The sequence below is a fragment of the Panthera leo genome, chromosome B4, assembly GCF_018350215.1.
Source record: "Panthera leo isolate Ple1 chromosome B4, P.leo_Ple1_pat1.1, whole genome shotgun sequence".
In the NCBI taxonomy this organism is placed as follows: domain Eukaryota; kingdom Metazoa; phylum Chordata; class Mammalia; order Carnivora; family Felidae; genus Panthera; species Panthera leo.
In genome coordinates, this window is record NC_056685.1 from 120,787,580 (window position 1) to 120,804,176 (window position 16,597).

The window sequence follows — 16,597 nt, forward strand, 5'->3', positions numbered from 1 at the left end:
TGCATTCTATATGTTTGAGTCTTTTTTTTTTCCTTAGGAGACTGAAGGGTATCAGCTATCTTATAAATATTTTGTAAACTGTATTTTGAGCCAAATGAGAGAAGATATTAGAAAAGCTCCAGAAGTTTGGGAAGTAATTCTAAGCCTCAGGAGCAGGCAGGAGAATTTTCACCTCCGTTCTCATAAGTGTTCTGGGAAGAGGAAATGCTGGATTTGTTCTCCACTTTGTAGTTTAAGAAAAAGAGAAAACTAGAAATAAACATCCCCCTGCACAAATTGATTTTTTCCTTAATCAGAAATAGATGAGTTTTTTGTTTTGCTCATGGTAGTGACATTCAAAACATAGGTTTTCAGTGTTTTGAAAAATAATTTATCTAAGAAATGACTAGGCGTGTGATAGAACACAGAGGTGCTATGGCTGCAAGTTGTAAAACACCAACAGAACTGCAGATGTTCCTGTGGCACAGAGCTCTTCTGAATCACAGGAGTGACATTTAGATGAAAGCAAATCGTTTTTCCACGGGCGCACTTGTACTGCGCAGTGCAGCTGGAGCTAGTGCACCTTGGAAGTGAGCCAGAGAGAAGGAGCACCAAAGAATATTATTTTATTGAGAACAATATTCACATGTGAGATAGGATTTTAAGAGAAATACAGGAGGTGCTTAAAATAAATCTGAGTTTGTTTTCTGTTCTCAAAATATTAAACATTTCTTGTGTTCTGTGGACTCACCAAATTTTTCGGGAAGAGATTCAGGCCAAGTAGGAAAGATGGGTTTGAAATATGGGAGACAGTGTTGAACAAGAGTGACTTTGGGACACGTCCACACAGCTGAAGACATGGAAGTTCACTTGGAGAAAGGGTGGACAGAAAGAAAAGAGCAAAGTCAAAACCTTGGGGAATACCTGCTATGGTAGGCTGATAATGGCCCCCCGATATACATCCATGTTCTAATCCCCAAAGCCTATAGAGGTGACCTTATTTGAAAAGAGTCTGTAGATGTGATTAAAGACCTTAAGGTGAAGAGATTATCTTGTATTATCCAGGTGGGCCTTATATGCCACCATGCCTGTCCTTGTAGGAAAAAGGCAGATAGAGATAGGAGGTGATGAGACTATGGAGACAAGAGATTGGAGTGATGTGGTCACAAAGCAAATACCAAGGAATGTCAGCACCCTTGAGAGGTTGAAAGTAGCAGGGAGATGTCACCCACAGAGACTTCTGGAGGAATCACAGTCCTCCTAACACCTTGATTTCAGACTTCTAGCCTCCCAAACAGGGAGATAATAAATTTCTTTTGTTTCAAGCCACCAGAGCTGTGGTAATAAGTTATGGTAGCCCGAGGAAACTAACACTTTCACCCTTGAGAACAAGAGAGAGGAGAGTTTACAGTTAGGAGAGGAAGCGGTAAGAAGAGTGTCATAGAATCCAAAGAGACTGTTTAAAAGCAGATGAGCAGAGCCAACAGTGTTAAATTCTAGGGCCTAAGGGGTGAGATTGAAACATTCAGCGGAGTCATTGATATGATAGAAGGCAGTGATGACCTCTGCCTTGCACTGAGCAGCTGCTGTGTGCTGGGCACTGCCCTGAGCACTTTGTAGATATTAACTCATTCTCACGATTCTGAGGTAGAAAACTGTTGTTATTCTCATTTTACAGATGACTAAACTGAGGCACAAAAGATTAAGTAACTTGCACTAGGTAAAATAGGTAGAAAAAGGTGTGGCCAAGAATTGGACCCAGAAACCCTGACTCCAGTACTCACATGTTAACACCTACTGTACTTGCTGTCTTCGTTCCTAAAAAGATGTGTTTCCCAAGGTTCTGCCTACAGATTTTTTTTTATCAAGTAAGGTAGATGATAGGTCTCAAGAGAAAAAGATACTCTTTTTTAAAGATATTTTAAGGTAGAAAAGTAGGAAGACTAGAAGCTTTACATTGCCTGGGCTCCACCTTTTCAGCTGAGTTGGGGAGGAAGCTATCTGCTGAAGTTGAGGAAAGCAGCCAAGTTTCAGGCCTGAAGAAGTCTAGGAAAGGCGATGAGTGTATAGTGAAACAGGAAGCATAAAATTAAAAGTTGCATGAGTCAACATACTCAGTATCATTTCCTTGCCTGTCTTGACTCTGCTCTGCCTATGCCGAAGGAGTCTTTGCACCATGTAGAATGCATCGTGCAGAAGGAGAAGGAGATGAAGGCAAATTGTCATCCCACATCTCTGTATGGATTGTACTTTGTTCAGAGCTGAGGAAGGAATTGAAGTACATAGTGTGATCCTTGCCCTTAGAGACTCTTGAGATAGCTGGAGAAATGGGACAGCCATGTGCTGATGGGTGAAGGAGAGTACAAGAGCATATCATGGTAAAGGCTAACTGCAAGATTAGAGACAGTGTTGACTCTCAGCCAGAGGAACCAGAAAGGCTTCAAGGAGAAGGTGAAGTTTCAGCTCATTCTTAATAAGGCATTTGATAGCTGTTCAAGAACCAGGAAGACATTTCAGAATGGATGGAAAAGAGGGCGAAGACATGGTTTCATAGGAGTTTGGGTTAAAGGAATGTCAGCATACCATACCTTCCAACCCTGCCTTGTTAAGTTATTTAGAACCATTATATACTTAAAACAGTCTATGTATTGGTATATAGCTAATTTAATCAGTTTAATTACATTCACCAGGCTACCTGCAATAGTGGAAAAGATTAGGGTTAAAATTTCAGTTACTTGTTTGACCTTGGACAAGTAACTTTGCCTCTTGGGCCTCAGGTTTCCTGTTGGTAAAATGTAGATGCCAATTCTCTGTCTTATAGGATTGGGGTGAGGCATTAACGGGGTAATTATCAGTATTTACCACAGTGCCTGGCATTTAATAGATAATCATCAATGTTTTTTTCAAAGTAGTTAAGACCAAATTGGATGATGCAACTTATTGACTGATAATTCATTTCTGAAGATGTGACTGCTGAGTCTTCTATAAATGTTAACTTTTCATGTCTGGAGTATATTTGATGTTTTGCGTGCTATTTGTTTACATATTTCTCTGCCATGGACTTTGCCATTGTATGAGGAGAGCTCTGATGAGCCAGGTACTTTATCTGCAACTCTGAGAAATCTTAATTTCTGGAGGACCGTATGGATTTGCTGAGGCAATAAGGGTTTCTTCCCAATTCCCTTGTAACATACCCATCTTCCTCATTTCTATTCTCTCCTGGCCATACTCGTGAATTTTTTTTGTTTTTTACATTTTGACATCACACCACATGATCTACATTATTATATTTTTAACATGTAATGTTCAACAATTCCAAGTATCTGTGCCGTTTATTTCCACAGTGTGATTTTTATTCTCATTTCTAACATTTTATACCTCCTTGACAGGAGTTCTATAAGAACTAGAAGTGCCACAGTGAGTCACAGTTGTAGTTCCTTTAGCCCAATAATCCTCTGTAAAAGGGACAAGAAATGTTGAAAGAGTGGTCTGTTTCATGGTTGCAGACTCAGACTGCATGTACTCTCTGATGTTGACTTAAAACATCTCTCCCAGCCCCTTCATCTGACACCTAAAAATTTGTCTGCATTCTTCTGGAGTCTTTATGGGTCTGAAGATAGTCATTTTGCATCTCTCTGGAAATGTGGAACATACAACCATGATAGAAAGCATGACATGGTGAAAATATCAGTTTGATGCCACTGTGTTAGTCCTGGCCACAGAAAGACACCTAGGAGTAGAAGGCCCACACTTGCCCAGGTGTCTAAGCATCAGAGTGGTACATGTACTGTGAGGGCAAAGCTGCCAGGCTGTCTCCCAAGGGACCACCCAGCATGGCTGGCCTTACCTGGGTGAATTTCCCAAGAACAAATCTCAGACTTATAGCATTGAAGGCTTAGAAACCAGATCTTGTGGGCAGATTCATTCTAAGCAATCATGAGGAGATTGACATATAGAAAGAAACTCAGGATGCCAGTTTGTTAGCCCACACTGAGAACCTTGGTTCCTGGGTAGATAGGAACATTAGTATGATTACTCTCTTCCTGCATTGGAAGCCAAATCTTAATCTGAAGGTTGCCTGGTGAGTGCTGTTAGAGCAAGGGCAGTTAAATGGATAAAGGAGAGTAAAATTGTGTCTCAGGACTGTCTGGCTGTTGGAACTCTTTTTTAAGGTTTATTTATTTTGAGAGTGAGAGAAAAACAATGAGTGGGGGAGGGGCAGAGAGAGGGAGGGAGAGAGAGAATCCCATTGTCAGCGTGGAGCCTGATGCAGGACTCAAAGGAACCATGAGCTCAGAACCTGAGCCAAAACTGAGAGTTGGATGCTTAACAAACTGAGCCACCCAGGCACTCCTGGCTGTTAGAACTCTTGAACTTAGAGGCTGTTACCTGGATGGGCACTGCTCATGTTTGTTTATTACAGGTTTTGTTATTGTTGTTCTTTTTATTCTTGGCTGACCAAACTTCATTCTGATTTGAGGTTTCTTAAAATTTTTTAGAATTTACCGTCTGGCCCAAGTCATGTCTTTTTTCCTCCCCTTGGGGAAATTTAAGATGACTCTTTATATTTCTTTTAAAAATTTTTTTTAACGTTTATTTATTTTTGAGACAGAGAGAGACAGAGCATGAACAGGGGAGGGGCAGAGAGAGAGGGAGACACAGAATCTGAAATGGGCTCCAGGCTCTGAGCTGTCAGCACAGAGCCTGACGCGGGGCTCGAAACCACGGACCGTGAGATCATGACCTGAGCCGAAGTCGGACGCTTAACCGACTGAGCCACCCAGGTGCCCCAAGATGACTCTTTGTATTTCTGACGTGACTCGTGATTGCTGATTTACAATTTACCTTTGAGCAGGCTTTTGTATCCCTTATTTCTGGGTTTTTGGTAGACTTCTTACTGTGGCCTTCCAGGACTAATAAGTAGACTGATTGTTTTACCCTGACAGGCTCAGTTTCCTCATCTGTATAAAGCACCCGATTAAATGCCAGCCACTAAGATAATTTTCAGGACTAAATTTCTACCTTAAAATTCAAGATATTCTCCTCTTAATAAAAGGTTCTGCAATTTGTTGAAGCTCAGCTTTCCTCCATCAGATAGCATCACTCCTGACCATGTTTCCCTGACTGGTTGGCATTAAATAAGGCTAACACCTTTCCTTGGCTTTCTTTTTTTAAATATCTGGATTTAGTTTTCCATGAGTTTGAATTCTAGCTCTTTCCTCATGGTGCTTCTTTGGACAAAACTTACTTTTATATTCACTGTAGCTTCTAAAATGATTTTCCAATTATCTTTTCCATCGGTAATTTATTAGCTGGAAATCTGCAGTGAAGAACTTTATCTTATCAATTATTTGGTTACCTTGAAATGTGGTTAGTAAAGGAAAGGCAGGGATAAATGCTTCTTTCCTTTTATTTATCAATTTTCTGAGTAATTGGTATTTTAGCAACCTCTAATGGTGATCAATGAGTGTTCTTTAAGAAAATCTTTTCATTATTAATTTGTTATTAATATTTTTAAAACTCTTTTGAATTTTTTATGTGGTTCATATGTATTAGTAGGCATAGTTCATATTCATATAATGTGTAAGGCAATACAATTAATATTGTTTTTGATCAGATTCACAAGATGTCTAGAGTTTGCTTTAAAATACTCCAGCACCTAAAAAACAAATCAACAACAAAGGGAGTGGAATAGATGAAAAAAGATTAGAAAAATCTTTTATTCTCCTCAGCTTTATAGAAAAATCTTGATGTTTGTTAAAGCTAGGTGATGGGTACATGGGGTTTTTTGTACTATTATTTTTGCTTTTGGTATGTTTGAAATTTTCCTGGAAAAAATAGGTCTCAAAAGGTATATAATTCTAAGGTTATCAGAGGTGTAAATCCAAGTTCAGTCTTCAACTGTTCTCTACATGAGTCCTGTGGAAAAACTTCTCAATTATTTCTTAATTAAAAAGTTGCTTGGGGACTACTGGGAAGATGGTAGAGAAGGAGGACCCTAAACTTACCTTGTCTCACAGATACAACTAGATGATGCTTGCTTCAGAGCAAACAAACCAGAAAAGGGCCCAAAGCCTGGCCAAACACACTCCACAAGTAGAGGTAGAGAAGAGGCCACACAGAAGAGGGTAGGAGGGGCAAGGATTCTGAGAACCTAAACCCCTAGAGTCTAATCACAGGAGGGAGGGAGCTTCAGGTGCAGAGTGGTGAGAGACAGACTAGCACACTGGGGAGCCTATAAAGGGAAGAGAAATCCCCATAACATTTGGCTCTGAAAATCAGGGGCTGAATTTCATGAGTACTTACAATAACAGGACTTAAAGCTTAGAACTTTAAAAATCAGCGGGCTCAGCTCTAAGAGAGCCTAGAGGGTGATAGAAAGCTGAGCCCCTGCCCTTAAAGAGAGCATAGCTAACAGCCTGTGGATATACAGCTTGAAGCAGCAGTTTAAAAGTCACCTGGAGCTTACAGGAGGGAAAGTCAGTTACTAATCTGAGTTCCCTGAGAGACTTTTCTAGGAAAAAACAAGCTTTTCTACGAACAAACAAATGTTCCTTTTCTAGGAACATTTCACTCCCCTACCTCTCATCATAAACACACAGCCACCTGTGAGAACTAGTGTGGCTCCTGCACTCACTTCCTAACTTGGCTTACACCATACCCTGCCTCTCCAGCCAGACCTGCCTCCGTCTGTGGATCCCCTCTCCCAAAAGACCCATGTAAACCTTGCCAGCACTGTATCTTCCAACCTTCCATGGAAGACGTGGGCACCTTGTTAAAACTGTACCCATTGCCTGGGGACTCTTTGTGGAGTGGCCCAGCTGGCCCAGGTCTCCACTTCAGCTGTGCCTTTCATGTGGAGGAGGACCTGCACCACCTAGTTAAAAGTGCACAGCTGGTCTACTACTTTCAAGAACAAGGGATGTAGCTGACTTCCTGAACACAGAGAAACACACAGAGAAACTAGACAAAATGAGAAGACAGAGGAATATATCACAAATGAAAGAATAGGACAAAACCACAGCAAGAGACCTAAGTGAAATGGATATGAGTAACATGTTTGAGAGAGAATTTAAAATACTAATCATAAAGATACTCACTGGACTTGATAAAAGGGTGGAGGACATCAATGAGACCCTTAACAAAGAGATAGATAACATAAAAAAAATGAACCAATAAGAGATGTGTAGAACATAATGAAATTAAAAATAAACTTGATGGAATAAATAGGCTGGAGGAAGCAGAGGAGTGAATTAATGAACTAGAAGACAGTATTGGAAAGTAATAAAGCTGAAGAAATGAGAGAAAAAGAATTATGCAAAAGGAGAATAGACTTAAGGAACTCAGTGAGTCCATCACACATAAGAGCATTTGCATTATAGGGATCCCAGAAGGAGAAGAGAGAGAAAAGTGGGGGAAGAAAATTTATTTGAAGAAATAATAGCTGAAAATTTCCCTAATCTAGGGAAGGAAACTGATATCCAAGATCCAGGAGGTGCAGAGATTCCCCCAACAAAATCAACCAAAGGAAGTCCACACCAAGACATAGTAATTAAAATGGTAACAAGTAGTGATAAAGAAAAAATTTTTAAAGCAGCAAGAAAAAGAAGACAGTTACATACAAGAGAATCCCCATAAGGCGATCAGTGGGTTTTTCAGCAGAAATTTTACAAGCCAGAAGGAAGTGGCATGATATACTCAAAATGCTGAAAGGGAAATATCTACAGCCAAGAATACTCTTTATAGCAAGGCTATCATTCAGAATAAAAGGAGAGACAGAGTTTCACAGACAAAACCTAAAGGAGTTCATGACCACTAAACCAACGCTGTAAGAAATATTTTTAAAAAGTTTTTGACAGTTGATTTATTTATTTTGAGAGAGACAGAGACAGCGTGAGGTTGGGAGAACCAGAGAAAGGGAGGGAGGGAGGGAGAGAGGGAGGGAGGGAGGGAGAGAGAGAGAGAGAGAGAGAGAGAGAGAGAATATGAATCCCAAGCAGGCTCTGTACTGCCAGCACAGAGCCCAACATGGGGCTCGAACTCACAAAACTGTGAGATCATGACCTGAGCTGAAACCATGAGTTGGCTGCTTAACCAACTAACTGAGCCCCCCAGATGCCCCTACTAGAAATATTAAAAGGACTCTTTAAAAAGGAAAGACCATAAGTAAAAGTATGGAAAGGAAAAATCACAAAAGCAGTTAAAAAAAGAAAAGTATTTCTTGGCACAAGAACAGACACTTAGATCAATGGAACAGAATACAGAACCCAGAAATGGACCCACAAACATATGGCCAACTAATCTTTGACAAAGCAGGAGAGAATATCCAATGGAATAAAGACAGTCTTTTCAGCAAGTGGTGCTGGGAAAACTGGACAGCGACATGCAGAAGAATGAACCTGGATCACTTTCTTACACCATGCACAAAAATAAATTCAAAATGGATGCAAGACCTCAATGTAAGACAGGAAGCCATCAAAATCCTCTAGGAGAAAGCAGGCAAAAACCTCTTTGATCTTGCCCGCAGCAACTTCTTACTCAACACGTCTCCAGAGGCAAGGGAAACAAAAGCCAAAATGAACTACTGAGACCTCATCAAAATTAAAAGCTTCTGCACAGTGAAGGAAACAATCAGCAAAACTAAAAGGCAACTGACAGAATGGGAGAAGATATTTGCAAATGACATAGCAGATAAAGGATTAGTTTCCAAAATCTATAAAGAACTTATCAAACTCAACACCCACAAAACAAATAATCCAGTGAAGAAATGGGCAAAAGACATGAATAGACACTTCTCCAAGGAAGACATCCAGATGGCCAACCAACACATGAAAAAATGCTCAACATCACTCATCATCAGGGAAATACAAATCAAAACCACAAGGAGATACCACCTTACACCTGTCAGAATGGCTAACATTAACAACTCGGGCAACACAGATGTTGGTGAGGATGCGGAGAAAGAGGATCTGTTTTGCATTGTTGGTGGCAATGCAAGCTGGTGCAGCCACTCTGGAAAACAGTATGGAGGTTCCTCAAATAACTAAAAATAGAACTACTCTACAACCCAGCAATTTCACTACTAGGCATTTATCCATGGGATACAGGGGTGCTGTTTCAAAGGGACACATGCACCCCCATGTTTATAGCAGTACTATCAACAATAGCCAAAGTATGGAAAGAGCCCAAATGTCCATTGATGGGTGAAAGGATAAAGAAGATGTGGTATATATATATACTCGGCAATCAAAAAGAATGAAATCTTGCCATTTGCAACCATGTGGATGGAACTGGAGGGTATTATGCTAAGTGGAATTAGTCAGAGAAAGACAAAAATCATATGACTTCATTCATATGAGGACTTTAAGAGACAAAACAGATGAACATAAGGGAAGGGAAACAAAAATAATATAAAAACAGGGAGGGGGACAAAATAGAAGAGACTCATAAATATGGAGAACAAACTGAGGGTTGCTGGAGCGTTTGTGGGAGGGGAGATGGGTAAATTGGTAAGAGGCATTAAGGAATCTAATCCTGAAATCATTGTTTCACTATATGCTAACTAATTTGGATGTAAATTTTAAAAAATAAAAAAAATTTAAAAAAAATATTTCTGTAATCAGTCAAGGGATCCACAAAATAAAAGGATGTAAAATATGACACCATGTAACTAAAACATGGTGGGAGGGAGAGAAGTAAATAATGGGTTCAAATTTAAGTGACAGTCAACTTAATATAGACTGCTATATACATAAGATGTTATACATAATCCTACTGGTAACCACAAAGCAAAACCTCCTAATATGCAAAAAAAGAAAGGAATACAAGTATATCACTAAAGAAAAGCAGCAAACCATGAAAGAAGGAAAATATCAGAGAAAACAACTATAAAAACAACCACAAAATAAGTAACAAAATGGCAATAAATACATATCTGTCAATAATTACTTTGCATGTAAATGGACTAAATGCTCCAATCAAAAAAGACATAGGGTGACAGTGGATTAAAAACAAAAAAACAAAAAAAACAAGACCCATCTATATGCTGCCCACAAGAGACTCATTTCAGACCTGAAGACCCCTGCGGATTGAAAGTGAGGGGATGGAGAAACATTTATCATGCAAATGGGGGTCAAAAGAAAGCTGGAGTAAATATCTTCTCCCATTCTGTCAGTTGCCTTTTAGTTTTGCTGATTGTTCCTTCACTGTGCAGAAGCTTTTAATTTTGATGAGGTCCCAGTAGTTCATTTTGGCTTTTGTTTCCCTTGCCTCTGGAGACGTGTTGAGTAAGAAGTTGCTGCGGGCAAGATCAAAGAGGTTTTTGCCTGCTTTCTCCTAGAGGATTTTGATGGCTTCCTGTCTTACATTGAGGTCTTGCATCCATTTTGAGTTTATTTTTGTGTATGGTGTAAGAAAGTGGTCCCGGTTCATTCTTCTGCATGTATTTATCCAAGGGATACAGGTGTGCTGTTTTAAAAGGACATATGCACCCCAATGTTTATAGCAGCACGTCAACAATAGCCAAAGTATGGAATGAGCCCAAATGTCCATCAATGGATGATTGAATAAAGAAGATGTGGTGTGTATGTGTGTGTGTGTGTGTGTGTGTGTGTGCATACACACACACACACACACACACACACACAATAGAGTATTACTCGGTGATCAAAAAGGATGAAATCTTGCCATTTTCAACTACATGGGTGGAACTGGAGGGTATTATGCTAAGCAAAATTAGAGAAAGACAAATATATGACTTCACTCATATGAGGACTTTAAGAGACAAAACAGATGAACATAAAGGAAGGGAAACAAAAATAGTATAAAAACAGAGAGGGGGACAAAACATAAGAGACTCTTAAATATGGAGAACAAACAGAGGGTTACTGGAGGGGTTGTGGGAGGGGGATGGGCTAAATGGGTAAGGAGCATTAAGGAATCTACTCCTGAAATCATTGTTGTACTATATGCTAACTAATTTGGATATAAATAAAAAAAATAAAAACAGTAGTAGCAATATTTAAATCAGACAAAATAGATTTTAAAACAAAATCTATAAAAAGATGCAGAGAAGAACACTATATAAATAAAAGCAAAAATAAACTATTGGGACTACATCAAAATAAAAAGTTTCTGTACAGTGAAGGAAATAATCAACAAAACTAAAAGGCAACCTACTTCAGAAGGTATTTGTGAATGACATATCTGATAAAGTGTTAGTATCCCAAGTACATAAAAAACTGATACAACTCAACACCAAAACCCCACAAATAATTCAACTAAAAAATGTACAGAAGACATAAATAGACATTCTGCAAAGAAACAGGCACATGAAAAGATGCTCAACATCACTAATCATCAAGGAAATGCAAATCAAAACTAGTGAGATAGCACCTCACACCTGTCAGAATGGCTAAAATCAACAACACAAGAAATTAGTATTGCCAAGAATACAGAGAAGGGGAAACCCTCTCGTACTGTTGGCGGGAATGCAAATTGGTGCAGCCATTGTGGAAAACAGTATGGGGGTCCTCAAAAAATTAAGAATAGAACTACTTTAGAACCCAGGAATTGCACTACTGGGTATTTACCCCCAAAATACAAAAACACTAACCCAAAGGGATACATGCACCTTTATTGCAGCATTATTTACAATAGGCAAATTATGGAAGTAGCCCAAGTGTTCATCAATGAATGAATGGATAAAGAAGATGTGGAATACATATATACACATATACATACGTACAGTGGAATATTATTTAGCCATAAAAAAGAATGAAACCTTGCCATTTGCAACAGCATGAGTGGAGCTAGAGAGTGTAATACTAAGCAAAATAACTCAGGGAAAGAAAAATACCATGTGATTTCACTTATGTGGAATTTAAGAAACAAATGAGCAAAACTAAAAAAAAAGAGAGACAGAGCAAGAAACAGACTCTTTAACTATAGAGAACAAACTGATGGTTACCAGAGGGGAGTGGGTGGGGGGATAGGTTAAAAAGGTGATGGGAATGAAGTTGTACATTTGTTGTGATGAGCACAGAGTGATGTGTGGAATTGTTGAATCACTATATTGTACATCTGAAACTAATAGAACACTATATGTTAACTCTACTGTAATTAAAATATTTTTTAAAAAGAAAGAAAAAAAGTTTCTCAATTTTTATTGAAAATCCAAATAACCCAGCAACAGTTTCTAACCAAATAAATGCATATTTCCCAGGATTTTGGGCAGAATTTTAATATTTGACTTTTTTGGGTCTCCATTCATAAAGCTTTGTCATGATAACTGAGGATGTCCACTTTTGAATGAAATAATGTTCAGTATATAATGCAATGTGAAAATCAATTGGTATCAAAATTGTAGTGTCATTATCATCCCTCAAGAAGTTGAACCATAGCTACTTATGCTGCCTGTATCTCATGCCAGAAAATAATTTGGCATCTTAGCCATTCAGAACTGACTTATTTAATAAAATGCTTCTATTTCTCATTCCAGGTTTAAGTTTATCTATTCATGGGGCTGAAAAGCGTTTGCAAATCCATCAACGGCGAAGTGTCGCAAGCCGCCCAGGGTCACGTCGCCTGCCTGTGGTCAGGCATTCCTCACTTCCACCAGGCAGAAGGTCAGTAAAAATGGAGGCAAGCTCTTCTGGAATCACTAATGGGAAAACCAAAGTCTTCCACCCAGGTAAGGCATGGGGAATGCTCAAGACACCCATTTTAGCAGCAACCTAATGCTGTCTGCATTATATCTTGTTACCTAATTATGCCATACTTCCAGTTAAACTTGCCTTTTTAAACAGTTTTGTTTTTTTCCTTGTCTTCTCTTTGGTCAGTGGTAAATGTCACCAATACCAGTAAGAGAAAGAGCTTGACGTGTCAGAAAAGGTTAACACTACATTCTACCTACAGTGGTAGAATCTAAGTAAAAATACAAGTGAGTAAACTTTGAGTTCAAAAAACCATATTGTACAATAAAACAAAAGAGAGATTTGACCACTTTCTTGATAATTTTCTCTATGATACTCCAGGGAAAAAGCCAAGCTAAAAATGCCCACTTTGAATTGTAAGTTATCTGGCTTGCCTTGGCTATATTCTATGGAGATTAGGAGAGCATACTGGAGCTGTATTAAGTTTCAAGGCTCTGGAAAATGTCTGTATTTCTTTAAAATGTTAAAATGAGTCGATATTAAAATAGGTAATTTCAACTAAAAGGTTTTATTTGCTTGTGTGGATGAGGAGCTCATCTAAGCATTGACTCATTCATTCATTCATTCATTCAGTGAATTTAATGAGTACCTGCTCTATGCCAGGCATTGTTTTGGGTGCTGAGGCAACATTTCTGCCAGTCTGATTCATAGGCACATTGATTGAATTGCGAGGCAGTTCAGAAGTCCTTTAGTATAACTGTTATGTGATCCTTATTCCTCTGTGTTATGTCTTGGCAGGTGGCTACCCAGACTCAACTAAAGCCAAGCCTCCATCTCTAGATATGTCACACCATCTCTCTCTCAACCGATGACCTTGTTTCCTAACCTCACTGAGCTACCCCAGGGCTGTGGGGCATTAATTACTGAGGATTCCTTACTCTCCACCTCCAAATTTATCTCTACTTACTTTCATCAGACTTCTCTTTCCTCTAGTTTTCAGAAAATGAAGGTCTTCCCACTGTCCTTGACTAAGCCTTCACCTGTGGGCTTGGCCACCCCTCTTCTCTTGAACCTCTCTCAGGAGGGTGTGTACCCTCATTCTCATCTTTTCCCCTGCTTTACTGTTGGCTCTTCCTCCTCAGTCTATGAAGAAGGCTTAAGCTTCTCGCATTCTAATGTTTTTATTTGACACTGTCCTTTTCTCTCTACTGCCAGTTTTCCTCCTCCCTTTTAAGCCACGCTTGTAGAAGAATAGTTTTATTTTCTCTTCTCTCTCACTTCTCAGCCACTCTTGAACCTAGTACAATCTGATTTGTAGATCATAGCTGTTCTTGAGTGACCTCCTTAGTGACCTCCTTTTGTTGTAGTGTGCTGAATGGCAGACTCTTCTGATACACCAGACTGGGTGCTTCAGATTGCCACTGCTTCCCCACTACACTGTTCCCTGTCTTCCATGATAGCCTTCTTTCTTGGTTCTCCTCCTACCTCCCTGACAGGTAACATGGGTGGTTTCCCAGTCACTAGCATCACTCTCTTCCCCTTGCTTCCTGTCCTAGTACATTCTTCATATCAAATCCAAAATGATTCATCTCTACTCCTAATAATGCCATTCACCTTGTTGGTCCTACTGATTATGAGGTAAAGTTACAACCTCTGAGCATGTTAAAAACAAATGCCCTTGCTGATATAGTCCTCCTGCCTCTCATCCTTCATTTGTCCTCCCTCTGCCTGAAACTTTATATTCTAGTATATCAGTCCCAGTTCAATCAGAAAAGCAGAACCAGTAGAAGATGGATATTTAGAGATTTATTTCAAGGAATTGGCTTCCATAATTGGGAAGGTATATAGGCAAGTGTGAAATCTACAGAGCAGGCCGTCATGAATGGCATGCTGTAACTTTTGGGCACAGGTGAAGCTGTTGTCAATACGAGGAATTTCTGCAGAGAGGCCTCAGCTCTGCTTTTGAGATCTTTCAACTGATTGAACCAGTCCTCCCTAGATTATTTAGGATAATCTTTCTTACTGAAAGCAAGTGGTTATGGACTTTAATTGTATCTACAAAATGTCTTCACAGGAACACCTAGGTTAGTGTTCATTGAGTAACTGGGGACTGTAGTTTACCCAAGTGGTTGCATCTACTAGATCATCACATCTAATCAGACTGACTTGCTTTCAACTCTCCAACATATGATGCTATTTCATGTCTCCCAACCTTTGTTCATGCTGCTCTCTCTAGGATGCCCTGGTTTTGCTCCTTTGTCTTTTAACATTTTTAAACTACCTGTCTCTCTACCATAAGGTCTTCAAGGGCAGAGATTCTCGCTTATTTATCTTTGTACTTCCAATAAATATTTGCGGGGGAGGATTGAACTGAACCTTCATTAGCTGTTTTTCAGACTACTACAATAGCTTTTTCTTAATTTTTTTTCCAGCTTTATTGGGGTATCATTGACAAATTTTAATACCTTTATAATTGTTCTACCTGCTTTTCATTGAACAAATATTTATTGAAGGCCTCTTAGGTTGCCAGGTACTCTTTAAGTTTTGGGCATACCTCATGGAATGAGGAAGGAGTCTGATAGTTTGAGGAACATTACAGAGACCCCTGAGCCTAGAGTGAGGGGGAAACATCAGCGTAGATAGAGACCAGATGGAGCAGGGCCTTGTAGACTATTATAAGGTCCTAGAGCTCTTTGCAAAATGGGAGTTCTTACAGGTTTTTGAGCAGAATAACCCATTATATGACTTAAATTTTAAGAGGACTACATTACCTATTGTGTGAGAATACACTACAGATGGAGAGGGTGAAAGGGGAAAGGTCAAATAGGAGGCCACTATAATAGTCAAGTCAAGGGATGATGGTAGCTGTAACTAGGGGTGACAGAAATGGTAGTGAGAATTTGGATTCTGGAAGTATTTTAATGTTGGGTCATCAAGATTTCCCAATGAGTTAGACGTGGATTAAGAGAGAAAGGAGAGCTAAGGATGGCTCCAAGATTTTTGGCCTGAGTAAATTGGGCTGGTATCAACTGAGATGGAGAAGGCTGCAGGGGAAGAAGATTTGGTGAGTTTTAGGGAAGAAGTAGGGCCAAGATTGGAAGTCTGGTTATGGACATGATAATAAGAACTGGCCAGATAACGTGAGTGGTGGAATAAGCATGTCTGGAGTTTGAGAGATTGGTCTGGGAAGGAGATATAAAATCAACTGTTGTTGACACATAAATGGGCTTTAAAGCCATTTAATGAAAAGAGATGACAGAAAGAAGTAAAGATGGAGAAACGGAGATAATTAATGGCTGGAATTTGGGTGACCCCAATAATAAAGGTAGGTGAGAACAAAGACCAAGAAAGAATGACTGTAAAGGATGTTGAGAAACTAGAAATTACATGTTTTGGAAGTAAAGAAAGTTAATCAAGAATTGAGGAGTGATTATGTAGTTTAAATGTTGATGAAAATCAAGTAAGATGAGAGCTAAGAGTTGGCCATTGATTTGAGTAAAGTGGAGATCCATGGTGATTTTGATAAGAACAGTTTTGGTGCAGTGGTAGGGATGAACCCCTAAGTTAAGTGTAAGAGAGAATGGAAGGATATGAATTAGATATTGTGAATATGGACAACTTTTTAAAAGCCATTTTTCTGTGAAGGCTAATGAAGAAATAAGGCCCTGGCTAGAGAAGAGGTAAAGTCAAGAGAGCATTTTGTTTTTTTCAAAATAGCATATCTCCAGCAGATAATTTATGATGTTCAGGATAGGGGAGAATTCATGATGTGGGTGTCAGTGAGAGATGAGGGCTATGCACAATAGAATCATGAATAATTTCTCTGTGATAACAGATGGGAAGGGAGAGTATGTGTGGCTGTTGGCAGGGTGACGAGGGTCTAAGAGTTCTTTCCTACTGTATCAGTTTTATCTGTAATGTGGGAAGCAAGGTCATTACTGAGAATGAGAATAAAGCCTTGTTCA

General features: G+C 39.3%; 1 protein-coding gene across 1 annotated transcript in view; it reads left to right on the plus strand.

Annotated features, from left to right (window-relative positions):
* The window catches only part of ANO4 (anoctamin 4), a 395,702-nt gene that overhangs the window by 143,208 nt on the left and 235,897 nt on the right, over nucleotides 1-16,597 (plus strand). Inside the window, exon 2 of the mRNA XM_042947503.1 lies at nucleotides 12,479-12,670. Within this exon, the coding sequence (XP_042803437.1) occupies nucleotides 12,616-12,670 (55 nt within the window). The 5' untranslated portion in view covers nucleotides 12,479-12,615. The remainder of the gene's footprint in view (nucleotides 1-12,478; nucleotides 12,671-16,597) is intronic.